The sequence below is a fragment of the Pagrus major genome, chromosome 6, assembly GCF_040436345.1.
Source record: "Pagrus major chromosome 6, Pma_NU_1.0".
NCBI lineage: Eukaryota > Metazoa > Chordata > Actinopteri > Spariformes > Sparidae > Pagrus > Pagrus major.
In genome coordinates, this window is record NC_133220.1 from 35,268,613 (window position 1) to 35,286,579 (window position 17,967).

At 40.2% G+C, this 17,967-nt stretch overlaps 1 protein-coding gene across 1 annotated transcript in view; it reads right to left on the reverse strand.

The window, feature by feature from the left end:
* cadpsa (Ca2+-dependent activator protein for secretion a) overlaps window positions 1-17,967 on the reverse strand; it is a 218,921-nt gene that overhangs the window by 132,329 nt on the left and 68,625 nt on the right. The window contains exons 4-5 of the mRNA XM_073468331.1: window positions 3,072-3,158; window positions 2,494-2,730 (exon numbers count right to left, since the gene is read on the reverse strand). Of these exons, the coding sequence (XP_073324432.1) occupies window positions 2,494-2,730; window positions 3,072-3,158 (324 nt within the window). The remainder of the gene's footprint in view (window positions 1-2,493; window positions 2,731-3,071; window positions 3,159-17,967) is intronic.

A 17,967-nucleotide genomic window follows, 5' to 3' on the forward strand; every position in this document is an offset into this window, starting at 1 on the left:
TGAAACCAATGGATATTTTTATAGAGACGTTGGGCAACAACAACACACTGCTTTCCATTAAGTGCCAGCTGCCTGTTAAACGTCTGCCTGCAGACTACTCAATGAAGTCCAGCTGGCTATATCAATATTGTTACGACCCCAGAGGTCGTCTAAATGTTGCTATTGTCTCTCTGCTTGAATAACCCTCTGTTACCTGAGAGTGTGTGTGTGTGTGTGTGTGTGTGTGTGTGTGTGTGTGTGTGTGTGTGTGTGTGTGTGTGTGTGTGTGTGTGTGTGTGTGTGTGTGTGTGTGTGTGTGTGATTGGTTGCAGGTGTGTTTGAGTGATTGTAGGTTGTCCAGGGAGCTGATTGGTTCCTGCCTCGAAGCCGGGAGTTTAAAGGCCGGCTCTTCCAGTTCCTGTGGGCTCTCCTCTCTCAGCCAGACTGCTAGCATGTCTGTTTGTGTGTGAGATGCGTTTTAAAATAAAACCTTTGAAAATGCTTCTCTGCTGGTGGTGCTTGGGGGATGGGAAGAGGGGAGTCTCATTTTCATGTTGTGCCAGGGTTTCCCCTCGGCCCTGGTCGTAACAATATACATATATTATATCAAGTGTTGATTCCAAAGAATTTTTTTTGATTAACAAGTTGTATTACCTGAGGGTGCATTTTCGCCTTTGCTTCAAAAAAAACAAAAAAAAAAACAATTGTGCATGATGATCGAGAAAAGTTGTGTGCCTGTCTGCCTCAGTCCTGCCTCCACATGCTCTGAATGTATGTATTGTACATGTGTGCGCGTGCGTGCGTTCGCTCGCTCACTCACTCACATGATCAGCTGAGAGGTTGTGTCCTGTCCTGGGTATGACAGCAGAGACTCGTCTTATTAATTGACAAATATTAGCAAATGAAATGATGATGAACATGATTGCAGAGGCGGACATCCTCATTACACGAGCTATTTCGGAAAACCCTATTGGCAGAGAATTAGCGATCGCACAGTGAGCATTCATAAGACCTCTGAACATGCTGCAACACCACCCAGACATTTGTGCTCAATTAATGAACAAATGAATCAACTATATTCACAATGCACATTTAACAGTACAGCCATCTGTAAGAAGCTTTGCAAACACACTAAAACAAGCAGTTTTCTCAAATGAATATGCTTAGGTCATATTCATACTGTCTCCTAGAAATTTCATTTATATATTACTGAATTGTTTTTATAATTACGCTGAACAAAAAAAGTCCCTGCCTGGATAATGTTCGGAGACGTTTCTTTGAGTGAATCAAACACAGCCTGTGTGGCAGCAGAGTCCAGATCACATCCAGACTCTTTTCTATGGTTCTTTCAGGCAACAAAAGCATTTTGGTTAAAATCATAGAAGGATTGTGTCACTACAAGTGGACAGTGTCAGGTACATTCATTAACAGCATTTCCTCATTGTGTTAACAGAAAATGTAATTCAGTAGTCATATTTCCAGCAAAACACAGGCCTATTCACTGTTGTAAACTAGTTGTACCTTATATGAACATCATTTCGAGGACATTTATTTCATACGAGTTACATGTAGGCTAAGCCTCAGCCTCACACTGGAGTGTTACAGTTTAAAATGTCCTACAATACTTGTTTTTTTTTGCCAGCAACCAATCATGGCACTTATGTCAGATGCCCCAAATCATATACATTAAATATGATGTAATAAACCTACCTGCAGCTATACTGTATGATCAAGTATATTTGATATATAATACTGTATTTTCCACATCATACATTTTATCCAAGGTTTACATTTTTGGATATTTATCCTGCTTTGTGTCTGAAGCCACCAAATCTGGGCTTTAACAGCCAAAATTCTTCTCTAGGGGGGGCTGGGGGAGCAACTGGACCCCGCCTCACTGGCTACTTTTTCCCACTGGCTGGCTACTCCAAATCCTTGTGGAAAGCCCTGAAAACAGGATGTCTTTGACAAGATATCTGAACAATTTGTAGCCATGTTTGTGGTGACAGAACCAGGTAAGGCCAAACTATGACCTTTTCTTAAACCTGACCACACGGTTTTTGTGCCTAAAACTAACCAGTGCATGAGCACAGCGTTGTCACAACACAGAATTGAAAATTGAACCTAAAGAAACGTAAAGCTTCAACATTATTCACGGTTTACAGAAACAAACATTGCCAACATTTTTTCTGGTCACTGGGTTGACTTATCATGCTATCTTTTAAGGGCACTGTGAGGCCCACCAGAAGTATGCAGACACATTTTTTGCTTCTCAAAGAATGAGCCCTTTCTGTTTTGGACAATGCCAACCCACATCAAATCTGTTAGTGCTGCACACAAGTTGTTAATCAATCTAAAAGGGAGTTCAGCAGTGTCTTCTTTTAATGAGAAACACAACATGATGGTTGTTAATGCAAACTATTTCTTACACGTCCTCTGTCCTTACACCGTTGAATGTATGCATTTAAAATAAGTAAATCAGCACGATTAATTAATTAATCTGGGTCCACCAACCTCCAGGGTGAAGGACAGCACCACGTCAGATTTGGACAGCGTGTTCTCGTCCTCCTGGCCCATGTCCATGATGGAGGTGTTGTGGCCTCGTTTCAGCTTCTGCAGCTTGAACTCTCCACCCTTGGACACCGGCATGCTCTCCAGGTTGGCCATCAGCAGGTTGACAGAGGATCGTAGCTCCTCAATGAACATGGTTTCCATCTCCCTAGATGCAAATCTGGGAAACCGTCCACCATGCTGACCAAAACAGGAAGACAACCAATGAATTAATGAGCATGATCCACTGAATGTCCAAAATAACTTTTGGAAAGAAAATAGTACCAGCTGAAAATGATGTTGTAACATAAAAGAGCTGAATAGATCTGAACTCTAAAGTCATGTCAAACATTCAAATAAGTGAATTAATCATTAAAAGAAATCTGAATACTTTAAATGTTAAAACTTACTTTGAATTAATATTCAGGTTATGTTCTTGATATTCAATATTCGTTGATCAGTATTCTTTCATACAGTACATTCAAAGTAAGTTAAGTCCATCCATTCATCCCTTCCAATCCTTTTATAAATCCATCCATGACCCTTACTCGAGCAATCTGGTCTGCCATTTGCAATCGTCCGTCCAGCTCTCTTCTGATCTGGGCTGCCTGCTCATCTGGGTTGTCCAGCTGGAAAACACACAGATTGTGCAAATCACAAACAGAACCACAATAATGTATATTTTTCAGTTAGTTATTAGTACAATAAAAATATTGGTGAATGAAATTATAATAAATGGAGAAACTTTTACTGTCAGGATTTTTTGCAACACTTACATACTAAACAGATGAAAATGTCTCTGAAAATGCTTACAGTCAGTGTTTTTCATTTGATTTCTATACATCCATTAATAACAGCTAAAGAGTACAACCACAAAGATTATTGTATTTGTTGTGATTAAAATGTATTCTGTGGAGTTCCTGGTTTTGGAGTCTCAGATTGCTATGGATGGCAATGTTATTTAAGTGGGTCTGTCTTATATTTTACTTGAATGCGCACAAGGATGCATATGCCACAATGGTGCTCCAAGTTATAAAATTTGGTCGCACTGCCACAAAAAATGGTCGCAGTCTGGTGCCATGTAAATACAATTCATTTATTGATGGAAGGAATAATCAAAAGATAAGTAATTAATGAAAATAGTGGTTATTTGCAGCCCCATAACAAAACCAAAAAAGAGATAAAGAGACTAAATAGCTTTATGAACCTGAAGGGAACTGATGAGCTGGTGGATAATGTGCTGTGGGTTTGTCACATGACCTCCTTAATAATACTTGGATTCACTGTTAAAATAAAAATTTGCTTAGTGCAGGTTTAAGGCTGGGGCAAAAGCATGGCCAGGGTGTGAGGTTTACTTTATCGCAGAAAGGACACAAACAGAGGTCTGTGGTGTCAAAGTTACTTTGCACATTTGAGCATCCAACCAGAGCTTTTTAAGAGACTTTGCAAAGGTATGACAACATCCGCCATATCTGCAGTCATTATTCACATGAATGTAAGAGGCTGTGTTAAAAAAATGTTTTCTGGTTGGAACAATATCTAAAACATATGTGATACATTAGGGGTTTAACAAACTGTTTCTAGAGTAACCTTACTTAATAAGATCGTCTTATTAAAATCTGAACGCATGTCTAGTTTTACAGGGTGTAGAATGCTGCTGCAGCTGTTGGAATACAGCCAGTCATAGGACAAAAACACTGTATTTATACTAAATTCGACTGGAATAGAGTTCCTTCCCGCTGCCTTCTCACTGCTGTCTATGAGCTGTTGTTCCAAGGAATGCCTCATGTCTTTACAGGGGGGCAGATGGTAGAGGAAGCGTGGGCAGTCAGGGCCGTTTGGAGTAGGGAGATGAAACAGTCTGCTGCAGGGTAAAGCTATGAACCGTTTTAACTGACAGACAACCCACCATGAACAATATGTCAAAAAGACAAACTCTGATGACCTCACTCAACCGGGGTAAAACTATTCATACACACATGAATATACTGTATATGTGTATATTTTCTTCTCTAAAAATATGTGATTTACATTCTACCAAATGTTCTAATGATTATATTATCATTCATGTTTTGTCATTACAAAAGAGACAGACCACCAGATTCTGTTTACGATCCACAAGGTTTCCATAAGTATTGTACCATATGTCTCCTTTACAGTACAGAGAGCAGACTTGTTCCTTTGCATGGAGCATAGACAGCATACTCTGTCAGACCCACTACCTTAAACTGGCTCAATATCTGTACTGCTGCAGCAGCAGTCATGGAAGGTCAACTAGGACAATCGTCAACGAAGGATTTGGGCTCAATTCTTACACACAGTTCCAGTACATAAACAATAATGTTGTCCATAATGAAAGGGTGCAACGGTATGAGATTTTCACTGTACAATAACCATCTCAGAAAATAAAGGTTTCACGGTACTACATTATTTACCCTTAAAGGAATGAAAAACGCAAGGTCTTCAATCTTTAAACCACAGTAAACTTTACAACTGGTACATTGCTCCAATGTGAAGTGCATTGATAGAGCATATAGTATTTAGCAGGGCTGCGAAAAGTAGGGCCCGTGGGCCAAAGTTGGCCCGTCATTGTTCTTAAATCATAAACACAGGAGAGACAGCATTTGGATCAGCTGGTAGAGCACTCATCCTGTCAAGGGGTTAAGGTTAAACAGAATGGAGGACCCAAGCGCAGACACTCAGGAACACACGAACGAGGCAGGATAAGGGGAATAAAGAGTGAGCTTTATTTAAGTAAAGCTAAAAATACAAAACACAAGGAAACTAGACAAACCAAAAAGGATCACAAGGACCAAAAAACAAAGTAGCAACTAAAAGCTTAAACAAAGTGCAACAGAAAAGCAAATTTCAAATCAAATGAAAAAACAAGGAACCAAAATCCAAACATACCAAATGGGGGAAGACAGGAGGAGACACTGGAGGACCAACAGAGTAATACAGAACACAGAGTACAGGAGACGACAGGGAACATCACAGAGGAAAGACTGAACAAACTGACAAACACATGAGGGAGAACAAAGACTATATACACAGACACTAACGAGGGGATCAGGAACAGGTGGAGTGAGGAGAGAAGAGGAACAGGTGAGGAAACGAGTGGAAAAGCACTGGGAGGGAAAAACACAGGCTGAAAAGCAGGATGTGACACACAAGGGTAAAACTTCAAAGTAAAACAAGAAACAGAAACAAACAGACACAGAACCGTGACACATCCCATGTACAGAGGCCCTGTCCTCACTGCAGCGGCCCAGGGTTCGAGTCCCCCATCCCCCCTATTGGTTAGTTTGGTTCAGTAATGGATTTATTATTGGTCTTCTGAAAATGTGACCAAATCTACTGGTCCAAAAATATACATACAGTAACTTGAACAGTCAATTTTGGTGAAATCCAGCCGTTTTCAGAGGACTTTTGTAGCATCACTAAATGCAGCAGCACAAGAAAATCTGCAGAGAGCTGCTGTGTTTAAAGGAACATCTAAGACAGTACAGAATGAACTCTCAGTTTTGAGAGAGCACATCAAGTCATTTTAGACATTTTTCAAGCTAACATGTCAAACATTTGCTGTTTCCAGCTTCTTGAATGTAATTTTTTGCTGCTGTTCTTCTTGGTTTGACGAGCAGAGCTCTGGGAATTTGTAAATAAAATGAAAATGTTTGCAAAACTGTTAATGAGGTTTAGTTTAATGTGGTAACTATACCTTTTTGTGAAAGACCATATCAGACAAATATTACTGCACCAAGCAGACTATTTTTATTCTAATTTATTTAAATAGACTGGTATGATGCACCAGTTGGGTGCTTTGGTGAATCCTTCTGGTTAAAGTGCATCTGATAGATGTGAATCACTTCAAACAGAGGAATTTGTTCAAGGATTGTTTAAGGGTGATAATGTCAAAAAATATGATGACAGACATTCAAAGCTGCATTCAAAAACCTAAATAGAAGCCTGAAATGTCAGAAAAATGATCCTATAAGCAACCATGACACTCTGAGCCTGCATGAAGTGCGTGTGATGCACTGTTTAAGTAGGAAAGATAAGAAAAACAAGGAAAATTACAAGAGAGCTGCCTCAACACATTGCCAGCTTGTGCTGGCGGCAACTAAGTTTCACCAGTAGGTGGTGCTGTTATCCTTTGCGTTTCCTCTTATGCCTTGTGTTAGCCAATAGGAGTGTTTTGGGTGAGACAGGAAACAGGAAGTGTTCCACATGTTTTAGTAATGGCCGACAGAGACAGCGGCAGCTTTTGTTGTTTATGGAAATCATTGCCTGTCAGTATTTTGAACTGTCATCATGTTTTAATGAGTTGTTAAGGACTATTTCTGATTTTGGCAAGCACTAAGTGGACCTCAGTTAAATATGTCTCATGCCTTCATTTTCACACATAGTGACTAGCATAAATGCCCAGCATTTCTGTTTATGTGAGTAACTCAAACGAGTTTAGTGTTTATTACATTTTAAAGCTGCTTAATGTTTGTATAAGCTGGATATATTTTGTAAACGTTACTTTGCGTATATTTTGTGATGTTTTAAGTTACATTCACACAGAAATGTAATGTCTTTAATTTCTCTTCTAGTTTTACTCTGTTGACATTTGAGGGATACATCTTATTAAAAGAAAAAAATACACCCGTCTCTTGTCAAGGAGTCATCTGTCTGCATAGCTGTGCCCAGGGTAACAGTGAGGGCAGAACACAGCTGTTGGCGCCATCTTGAGTAAAAATAATAAAATATTCTCACGTATGTTTACTGTATGTCTATTGGATGTAGTGCCATGGAAAATTGCATCAGTGGCCCATTTTAAGGATAGCTGGCTTGAGTTATATTTATAATTGTCCATATAAGTTTATTTTTCTTATGACTGGCCTTACTGGACCCCTCGGCTCATCCGAAGCCTTGAAAAGTGTCTTGTAGTCTTTCCCTGATTTGGACTTTTCTTTAAGTAATCTGCTTTTTCAGTTATGGTGTAGTGGTGGACAGATAAGTAGAAAAGAGAACAGACACGTACAGAAGGCTGATAGGATTGTTCTCTCTATTTCTTTCATTCACTCTTCATCCTTTCTCTCTGTCTCTTTCTCACCTTCTCACCCATCCGTCCTTGCCATTGATTTTCTTCCTCTGTCTGCATTAACATCTTGCCAGAACACCCACCCCTGCTGTTACCACTGACTGAGGAGCACGTTTGAATTACTGCTGCCTCCCAGGCATGCACAGCACACAAAAACACGCACTCACACACACAAACACACACACCTTGATATACAGTACAGAATATACGCATCAAACTTGAGTGTTCAGAGAAATCCTTTACATGCACTCTCATGTTGTTAATTTCAAGCCTGGTGTCAGATTGATGGCATGTAAGGTTTAAATCCTATTTTTAAATTCTCACATAATATTTAAAGAATAAAGAGATACAGATATTCACTGCATATTTCAGCTTCCATTGGCCAATCTGAGTCAGGACTTGTCTCTCCTAAAATAAAATGGGTTTGGAGTTAACCTTTCTTGGGTCAAGTGTCGGGCTACTTGGCATGTCAATAATATTAGGCTATATAGTGATACACAATACATATCTCGATATTTTGATATTTTATATTTTCTCCTCTGAAGTACTTGGTAAATGCTTGATTTAGCTGGCGTAACTTAATTATTTGTTGATACATATTTCATGGATCTCAGATTTTAAGCAAGGATTTTCTGGCAATATACACCAATCAGGCATAACATTAAGACCACCTGCCTAATATTGTGAAGGTTCCCCTTGTGCAGCCAAAACAGCTCTGACCTGTCAAGATATGGACTTAAGACCTCTGAGGGTGTCCTGTGGTGTCTGGCATCAGGGTGTTTTATAGTGGATCCTCTGGGTGCTGTATGTTGGGGGGTGGGGCCTCCATGGATCAGACCTGCTCCAGCACGTCTTACAGATGTTCGATCAGATTGGGATCCAGGGATTTGGAGGCCCGGTCAAGACCTTGGGCCCTTTATTGTGTTCCTGGAGCTGTTCCTGAGCAGTGTTTGCGGTGTGTCAGGGCACATTGTCCTGCTGGGGGGCCACTGCCATCGGGTGGTGTTGTTGTGATGAGGGGGTGTACTTGGTCCACAACAGTGTTTGGATGGGTGGTGCGTGTCAAGTGGCATTCACATGAATGCCAGCACCCAAGGTTTCCCAGCAGAACATCACATTGTGATGAGATGATCAATGTTATTCACGTCACCTGTCAGTGGTTTTAATGTTGTGGCTGATTGGAGTATTTAATACACATGCTCATACACACAGATTTTAACTGCATGAAACATTTTTGAAATGCTCTTTTAGGGTTTTGTTTACCAGTAGGCTATTAGAAGTGATTATAAAAATGAGATTATTTTTCCACTAGTGAGAAAGAAAAACTCACCAATCACAAGGTGTATCCAGTGCCCAAAACACTGGACAAGCCATCACATTGATTGTACCTTGCTAGCTACCTTTTGCGTACAGGTCATGTCCAGTTGAGCCCATGAAAGAGCAGGTCATTGTTTGGAGTGAGTGGGCGTGGTGACAATTTTGCATTTGCTGCTTTCTGTTTGTGCTGTATTGCTTTCTATTTTGAAATTGATGTTGCAGAAACGTCCAAATACATGAATTGATGTACTCGCAAAAACAGCCATTATTACAGATGAGTTGGTGGCCTTGTCATGTCATGTCTCCTGCATGCTGTACCCGGTCCAGTCATGAAAACGCTCCTACTGGGAGTAGTTAGAATCAGTCCGTAGGGAGAGAGCCATTGGAGAGAAAAGCTTGTGGAACACCAAAGCGACTCTCATGCTGGCTGTTTAAAAAATAAGATCATGTGTCAATTTGTACTAAATGTTTGTGATATTACCATTTACTATATCCCATGATTCATAAATTGCGAAGTGAAGAGCTCCAGTAAAGTACTGTTCAAAATGGCGAGTCACTTGAACTTCACGTGACAGTTGTCACTGTAAAATAAAACAATCATTAAATTACAGAGAACACCACAGTGACTTTAACTTCCACTGCCTTTATTGCACTGTTGTGTTGCACTCATGACTTTCTAAACACATGTATGGTGGAAACGCACAAAGTAGTTCTGTCATTTGTATTGAGTTCATAGGCAGTTGATTTTCAGAGGCGTTAACTTAAAATTCCTTCGGTGTAAGGTAAATCTTCATCTCTTCATCTGTCTTAAACATTTCTTAGTTTTAGCTGGCCTGCTCTGTACTGACAAAAATACTTGTATGCTAGAATTTAATTGGAATTAAATCACAACATTTTCTCAATTTCCACCTTTAATTTGGAACAGATTACATCACAAATAAACTTCCTATACATTAAGGGTGGGCAGTATACCGCTTTTGTCACCTTCATGGTGTCACGCTTGGCCATAACAAGGATTTTGCAACACTGTCATTACCGTAATAAAGGTTTTAGCGTGTTATAAATAATGTGCTCCGCTGTGGCTGTGATAATATGCAGCTAGAGGGTGGGAACTATTCCTCCTAAAACACACTAAGGCCTTTGCTTAATTTTTATCCCTACTGAAGCCAAAAAAAACATTTTTTTTTTTTTTTTAAGAAATGTTAACTTACACTGCCAATAGAGTGAAAAGAGGTTGACTTATGTTTGAGTGGGGTATACTTTTCATTCTGTAGTATCAAGTTATAATACTGTGATATAGATTTTATGTCATATCGTGCACCTCCACTGTAAATTCACAGTTACATATCACTTTCTTTGTAGTTAATTAGAATGTATTGGACTCAAAACAAAGTGTTACTGAAATTGGTATGTATTAATAATGGCTATACACATATGAAACTGGATTGGCTTGCCTCCTGATGGTGGCACCAAGTGAGGTGCAATAAACCCCCTCCATAGAACATGAAGCTCCCTGTTGAGTCTTGATCAGCAGGGAACAAAAAGGGAATGCATTGAAAAGCTCCTCAACGACAGAGCCAGCTACTCTGCACTACTTCCAAATATGGTCACTTGAATTCAAGCAGAATTTAGTTTTTCAAGGAGGACCTTGACTTTATTTTGATCCAACTTTTGTCAAAAGTATCGAATTCTAAATGTGTCATTGAAGGATACTCTTTAACAAGAGACCACTGCTAACAGCTGTTTACTCCTCAGAAGGTTGAATGTGACCTACAATGTCAGCAGACAGACATCCTCAACACTATGATTCACTGAACTGTACAGGGCTAAAGTGAGCTTATTTTTCTTCTGTTCTCCCAAGAAAAGCACCAGCATCAGTTGTTTCAGTACGTCAGTGACAAAGCTCTCTAGCTAACATAGAATTATCTCTTGTCCATGACAGCAGAGTCCCTGACCTCACCAATGGCTAAAAAAAATATAAATTTGAATGCAATGATCTCTCCTTAAACCTAACCATGTTGTGTTTGCGCTGTCTGATAATAATGTCATTTATACATCATTTGGTGAAATGATGTATAGTTCAGCGAGAAAGTCTGTGTATAGAGTTGGATTGGGTGGATGGATGGTTGGGTCAAACAAATACAGCACTTTCACACAGGAGACCAGTGTTTATGTCCTATATGGCACCAGAAGTTAATGATGACCTTTTTATTTTTTACTTTTTAACCCAAACCTAGACTTAACCAAGAAGTTCTGTTGCCAAAGCCTGACCAAACAGCAACTTTTCACAATGTAAAAATATGTTTAATATTGTTACCATGGCAATAAATGTCACTATAACTTTTTCCTTTCCTGCACATCCAGCGCTTATAAGATGTGTCTGGTGTTAAATGACACACATTGTTCTTAAAAGTGGAGTGCAATTTAAATCTCATCACATGAAATCACATTGATTTGTGCTCAAAACTAACCAAACCTTAGCAATAGTGTTATCACATACAAAATGAGTGTATTTTTCAACAGTGAATTGTTTTTGAAGGCTCAGGAAAATGATGTCGTCCCATCAAGTCAAAGACAACCCAAGGACAAACACTGGAGAACTTGTTGGGGCTTTAAAATACGAGAGGAATATTCTTCAAGCTCTCTTTAGTTAATTAGTTTGCAGTAATACATCCTGAAAGCAGGCAAAACTGCAACCACTCATGACAGCCACTCAGAGATGACAGATCAGTGTCTGTCTTCAGGCTCAGTATGCTGCAAGTAGTGTTTGCTGGATCTTCTCTTGGTGCCCAAGAACCCTTCTCTGATAAGAGAATGGGGGGGCTGTTTCAGACATCTTTTGCAATTTTCCGAAAGAGAAAATCCAAAAATCGCACCAACTTTGCACAGTGACCGGTCAGGTGTGTGTGGTTAAGTCATAGTATGCAGGGTTTGAACTACTCTCTCAATCTTTTTTTTCACTCAACTTTTCCCTTTAACCAGTGCTAGTGGTGTTTGTACTCTGTCAGTGCCATGTTTGACAAGCAGGTAGTGTTGTAGTCAAGACTGCACCAACCAGGGGCGGGCTGGCCATAGGGAGGTTCGGGGGTATTCCCGAATGGCCGGTCTGTTCCAGGCCGAAACGGCCGGTGGTCGGAACGTTTTTTTACCCCATAAAACGGCCGCAGGTGGCACAGAGTGGAACGTCAGACTGGGTCAATCTAATATTTTTCATATTAAGGGGGGATACGAGCGGCCCCTCCCAACTTGAGCTGATCCTTGTTTCTATTGAAATGTGATTGGCTCAGCTGCTCAGTCAGTCATTAAACCGTTATTTTCCTGTTTAAAAAAAAGAAAAAAAGAAAGAGGAGCGGGATAAATTCAAATTAGCAACATGCTAAAAAGAAAGACGCCGGAGAAAGAGATGGGTGGAGCAGAAAAATTAAGGGCAAAAAAGAAAAAAAGGTTAATACAAGATGCAGCCAAATGCACCAAATTAACAAAGCTTTTCCGTGGTGGAGGGGCGAAGGTCAGCGCGGCTAGTGTCAGCCAGGCCAGTGACGACGCGGGACCCAGCAGCTTCGGGCAGACAATTAATGCCGGTATGTCGGGCTGCATCGGGTCGGGTTGTAATTTTCAGGCCCATTGAGAACTCTAGTTTGTGTTTTTGGATGTGTTCAGGGCACGCAGAACTAGGCTTTCCGCCGATCTGATCGGCTATATCGGATCGGCCGATATTTTGCATTTTATGCAATTTGTGAGATCGGCCGTAATGTTTTTGTTTTTTTTCTTTATTGACAATAGATCGGCCGTAATGTCTTAATTCACCGATCCGATCAATGACGTCATTGTCGTGTTGAAACTTTTTGCAGATGCTCCCGTTGCATAGATTGCAGATGGCTTGTGTTTTATCTGTCTCATTTACTCCGAAGAAGTTCCACGACACCGACATGTTTGTTTGCTAGTGATGATGTTGCTAGCTAATGATTCAAGATTCAAAAAACTTTATTGTCCGTCACATAGTGACAGGGCTCAAAACATAAACGCCACAAAGACATAAAAAACACATTTAAACCAATGAGACGTGTTTGTTGTGCTTTAAACAAACAAACAAAGCAAAACAAACACGTCTTATTGGTTTAAATGTGTTTTTTATGTCTTTGCGGCATTTATGTTTTGAGCTCTGTCACTATGTGATGGACAATAAAGTTTTTTGATCAGATCGTGATCGGTTATTGGTTTATTTAAACCCACTAATCGGTGATCGGCCCCAGAAATCCTGATCGTGTAAAGCCTACACAGAACATTAAAGGTAGCCTATCAGCAATGTTACACCATATGTGCATAAATCATTAATCTGCTTTATCAATTAAAAATAAAATCCATACTGGCTGACCAGAAAAACGCACAAATTTCCTTATTGCAAAAGAAAACATTTAGTTAGGAATTCTATGGTCCAGTCACCTTCATCCTCCACCACATGCAACCTTTAAATCATACAGCTCTTTTACACTTATCATTAAACACACACACACACAGTAGTTTTGATTGTTGAAAAAACATAGTGTGTGAGTATGAGTATGCATAGTATGTGTGAGCATATGTACTTCAATACACTCTACTGACTGACTAATCTGTGTGTGTTGTGTTTAATATCATTAGATTGTTTTTATACTGCAAATAAAGTATTTTTTGTTAAAATTACGATTCCACTTGCGTCCGTCATGCAATCGGATAAAAGGCCTCTCCAAACCAAGCTGAATTTCAACCCCAGCCCGCCCCTGGCACCAACCGAGACCAAGACATTACCGAGACCAGAGAGTACCGAGACTCTAACCCTGGGCCTGACCCTGCAGTGAGGACAAAGCCTCTGTATATGGGATGCATGCTCTACCAACTGAGCTACTGGGGAGCTCCAAGGATAGATTTTTTTACATTAACTTCAATTTATGTATTTAAAAATTTCAGGAGCTCAAAGAAAGTTGGCACAATGACAGTTTATGAAATACTGTGTTTTTCTGTAAGAAAGGAATATAAGGAGATACTTGCAAGCAAAACTATATAATATAATTCATTTATAACTATATATAATTTATTTGAATACAAAAAGTGCATTTTTTCTGCTAGTTCAATCCCTTTTCAGGCATTTTCAAAGAGCATTTCCGAGCATTTCCAAGCTTCTTCCAAAATGATGTGAAGTATCTGTAGCTCAAAACTAAAAGTACTTTTACATCCAAACTGTACTCAGCTAAAATACTTCAGAACATGGATTTAGTGTAAACTTGTTGTGTTGTTACATTAAAGTGCAGTTTACTATGAAACGCTTCATGTTCCTCTCAACAGACACTGTGTTTTATACATAAGTTCTGCTGTAAGCTATTAGCTATTACCAGATAGCTTTTAACCAGTGGCTAACAGCTAATGGAGCTAACTAGCTTACTTCCTGCTGATTACAGTACAGATTTTCAGTTTCCCCTTTGTTTGATGAGCTCAACATATTTGCAAGGTTCCACCAGCAAGGCATCTTTGACTGAGGAGGTAGACGGACCGGTACCGCAGAACAATTCTAGTAACGTTAAGTCTCACACTGAGTAGCCAGTCAGTGATTGTAACTAGCGCTGACACAGAGTTGTGGAAAGAGAGGTAACTATGGCAAAAGCATGAGAAAACACGCTCCCTTAAATTCAGCATAGACAGTTCAGTTCATCATTTTCTGTCTAGCTGCCTGACTCAGAGCTCAAGGCGTTTTTTGGTCCACTCTCCCGTAACTTATTTGTGGAGAATCCTTCACTCTGATGAGTGGATCCCGTGACTTTACCAACAGACATCATTGGTTCTTCTTCTTATTGTTTTGTGGCAAATTGGACGGCATTGGTCTCCATCTGTCTTTCTATATCTCTATCTCTATCTATATATATATTACTCATTAACAAGACAGCTCACTTGGATTCACCACCATTTTGCATACTTTAGAGTGAGATTCTAACATTTTTTTTATGTTGATGATAAGCTTACATCCTGTGCATGTAACCAGAAACTGGTTCTCAAGCACATCAAAGACAACATCGCTGCCAGTCTGGACCCTCACCAGTATGCTTTCAGAACCAACAGATCCACAGAGGATACCATATCTACTCAGTAATCACACACCTTGAAATTAACAACAGCTACATCAGAATGATGTTTGTTGACTTCAGCTCAGCATTCCATACAGTAATTGGATATTGGACTTGGACTTGGACTTGGACTTGGACTTGGACTTGGACTTGGATATTGGACTTGGACTTCCTCACAAACAGACCCCAGACAGTTCAGATTGGCAGCCACACCTCCTCTACGTTGGTACTCAACACTGGGCTCCTCAAGGCTGTGTGCTCAGCCCCCTTCTGTTCACACTGCAGCCATGGCTGCACTCCCAGACATCAGGAGAACTCTACTGTGAAGAATGCGAACGAAACCACCATCATCGGCCGAATTACAAACAACATTTAGAGTCCATATTGGGAGTAAATAAAATCTTGAAGTGTTGCACAGAGAACAATCTACTGCTCAATGTCACTAAAACCAAGGAGCTGATTGTTGATTTCAGAAAAAAAGGAAGTTGAGTGCTTTTAATGTGAAGCTGTAGCAGTAGGAAATGTTCGGTTTACATTATCGTATGTTTGGGGTGCCAGTGAGGTCAGTGCCTAGCAATTTTTGTCAGGTTTGTGAGTCAAAAAAGTTTGTAGTCAACCACACACAGGAGTCAAGCATACAGCAGAAAAAAACACTAAAATCTTGAACCATCGACAAGAGATGACCCACAGCAACTTTAAACATGGGCTGACCAACAAACTCATCAACGCAAATTCAAGGCAATACATGTATCTACAGGACAGGTGCAGGCAAAACAATAGACAAACAATGCAAGTCCAGTACATCCATAAAGCCACAGATTATTCCCACAAAACCCCCAAATACAGTCTGTAATTTTCCCCAAACTCCAGTCCGCATTTTCCTTCACACCTACCCACAACAGAAGTAACTGAATTTTCACAGATTGTTCAGTTCCATTCAGTTCTCTGGTTTAGAAATCAGTTCAGTTTAGTACAGTTCAAAAACAAAACAAGAATAAGACAACAAAAACAGGCCAGTCCGTTTTTTTCTGTACAGTCAGTCAGGAAGTTACACTGTTACTGCCAAGAGATCTCCAAGGTCCGAGGCATCCCAAGGATTAACTGCCCGAAGGTAATGACCAGAAGCCATGACAAACCATGAAAACCAGCGAGAATATAGAAGAAAATAAAACAAAGATGCCCCACCCAGCCATCTCACCACTTCCCCGGAGGACTGCACCATTTTGGATTTCCGCATCATAGCCATCTTAAAAGACAAGGTACATGAGGGGAATGACTGCCTGCGTGAGCAGCACATGTGTGTGGCAAAACATCTTGCTTGGCGTCCATGTTAACAGTTTGGGCAGCCACACTGCCGGATATATTTTTTACTGTTTACATCATAACAGTGTTTTATTACAGTTGTTATGTCTGTATCTGCACCACCAGTGACCAGAATTTGTAAATGTGGGTAAACCCACTAATGATCAGCAATTAACTCCGTTCACATTGCCAGTGGACCAGTTTGCCTTTCTGTCTTTTTTCCCCATTGTGTGTCCCGCTCGTCATCACAACACGCTGGAAAACAGGGAACAGTAGAAAGCAGCAGATCATATACCTCATCAGAATACATCAGAAGACATTAAACTTGTTCTCAATCAATAATATTCTGAATTAGACACATCGTTTTTTTTTCCAGAGTTGATAACTGAGGTTGCTGAGGAGTGAGACATCCCACTTCTCTCTTATCTCCGTTGAGTTGCACATGTGCAGTATCGATCAGGCAGCTGACGGCTCAGACCACACGGAAGCCACAGACAACAGTTGCTTTTTTAATATGTTTATCTTCAGTCTCTCTTTAAAACTCAGTGCCAACTGAACGATGTTCAAGCGCTGCGTGAGAGATGGATGGACACATATTCACAAGCCTGCAGCCTTAGCTTCAACACATGTTATAGCGTTGCGCCAGAAGGAAAGTAAATTAGTGCTATCACTCGGGTGTTGTGTTCACATCACAGCCAGGCTTAGCCGGAGGAGATAAACACTTGTGACTACTGCAGGGTTAACTGACATGGGAGTAAATCTGAATAATATACATTCATATTGCACACAAAAGCCAGATGTTAATGATTGTAAGTGGGGGTTTTTTGGGCAGTGTGAAAGGGGTATAAGTCCAATATTCAGTCTTCTTTTAGTTCTGGATTGCTCTACCCCAAGACCTGTATGCTGCGCTTTAGCTGCTTAATGTTCCACTACTGTATGTTCACCAGCTTTTGTCTAACTGCAACTGTCTGCTATTTGGTGCTAGACAGGGACTGTACAGTGGTTTAAGCAGGGGTTGACCAATTTTTTTTCAGGGCTGATACTGATTATTAGTAAACAAGGAAACCGATAAACGATAGTTGGAAACGATATACATTTGTAGTAAAAATAAGATCCTTAATGTTGAATGTAGAGAAAGAGAAAAAATGCTGTATCTGAGCCAAAGTCGCACATTTTAAATAAATGTATTTTATCTGCAATCAGACACAAAAAACACAAATACTGATAATTGGAAAAACGCTGAATACTGGCCCCTGATAATCGTCCATGACGATAATCAGTCTACTGGGGCAGCTGTAGCTCAGGAGGTAGAGCAGGTCATTCAGTAATAGGAAGGTAGCTGGTTCGGATCCCGGCTCCTCCTAGCTGCATGCCGAAGTGTCCTTGAGCAAGATACTTAACCCCAAATTGCTCCTGATGAGCAGTTGGCACCTTGCATGGAGCCTCTGCCATCAGTGACAAGTGTTGTAAAGTGACTTTGAGCCAGTAGACTGGAAAAGCGTTATAGAAATAGAAGTCCATTTGCCACTAGTTTTAACACAGTAAAAACACAGGTGACATTAATTATATTAATAATGGCTCCATTCCTTGCCAATAACATGCTCAACACTAAGGCCTTGGAAATGTTAAGCCTACATG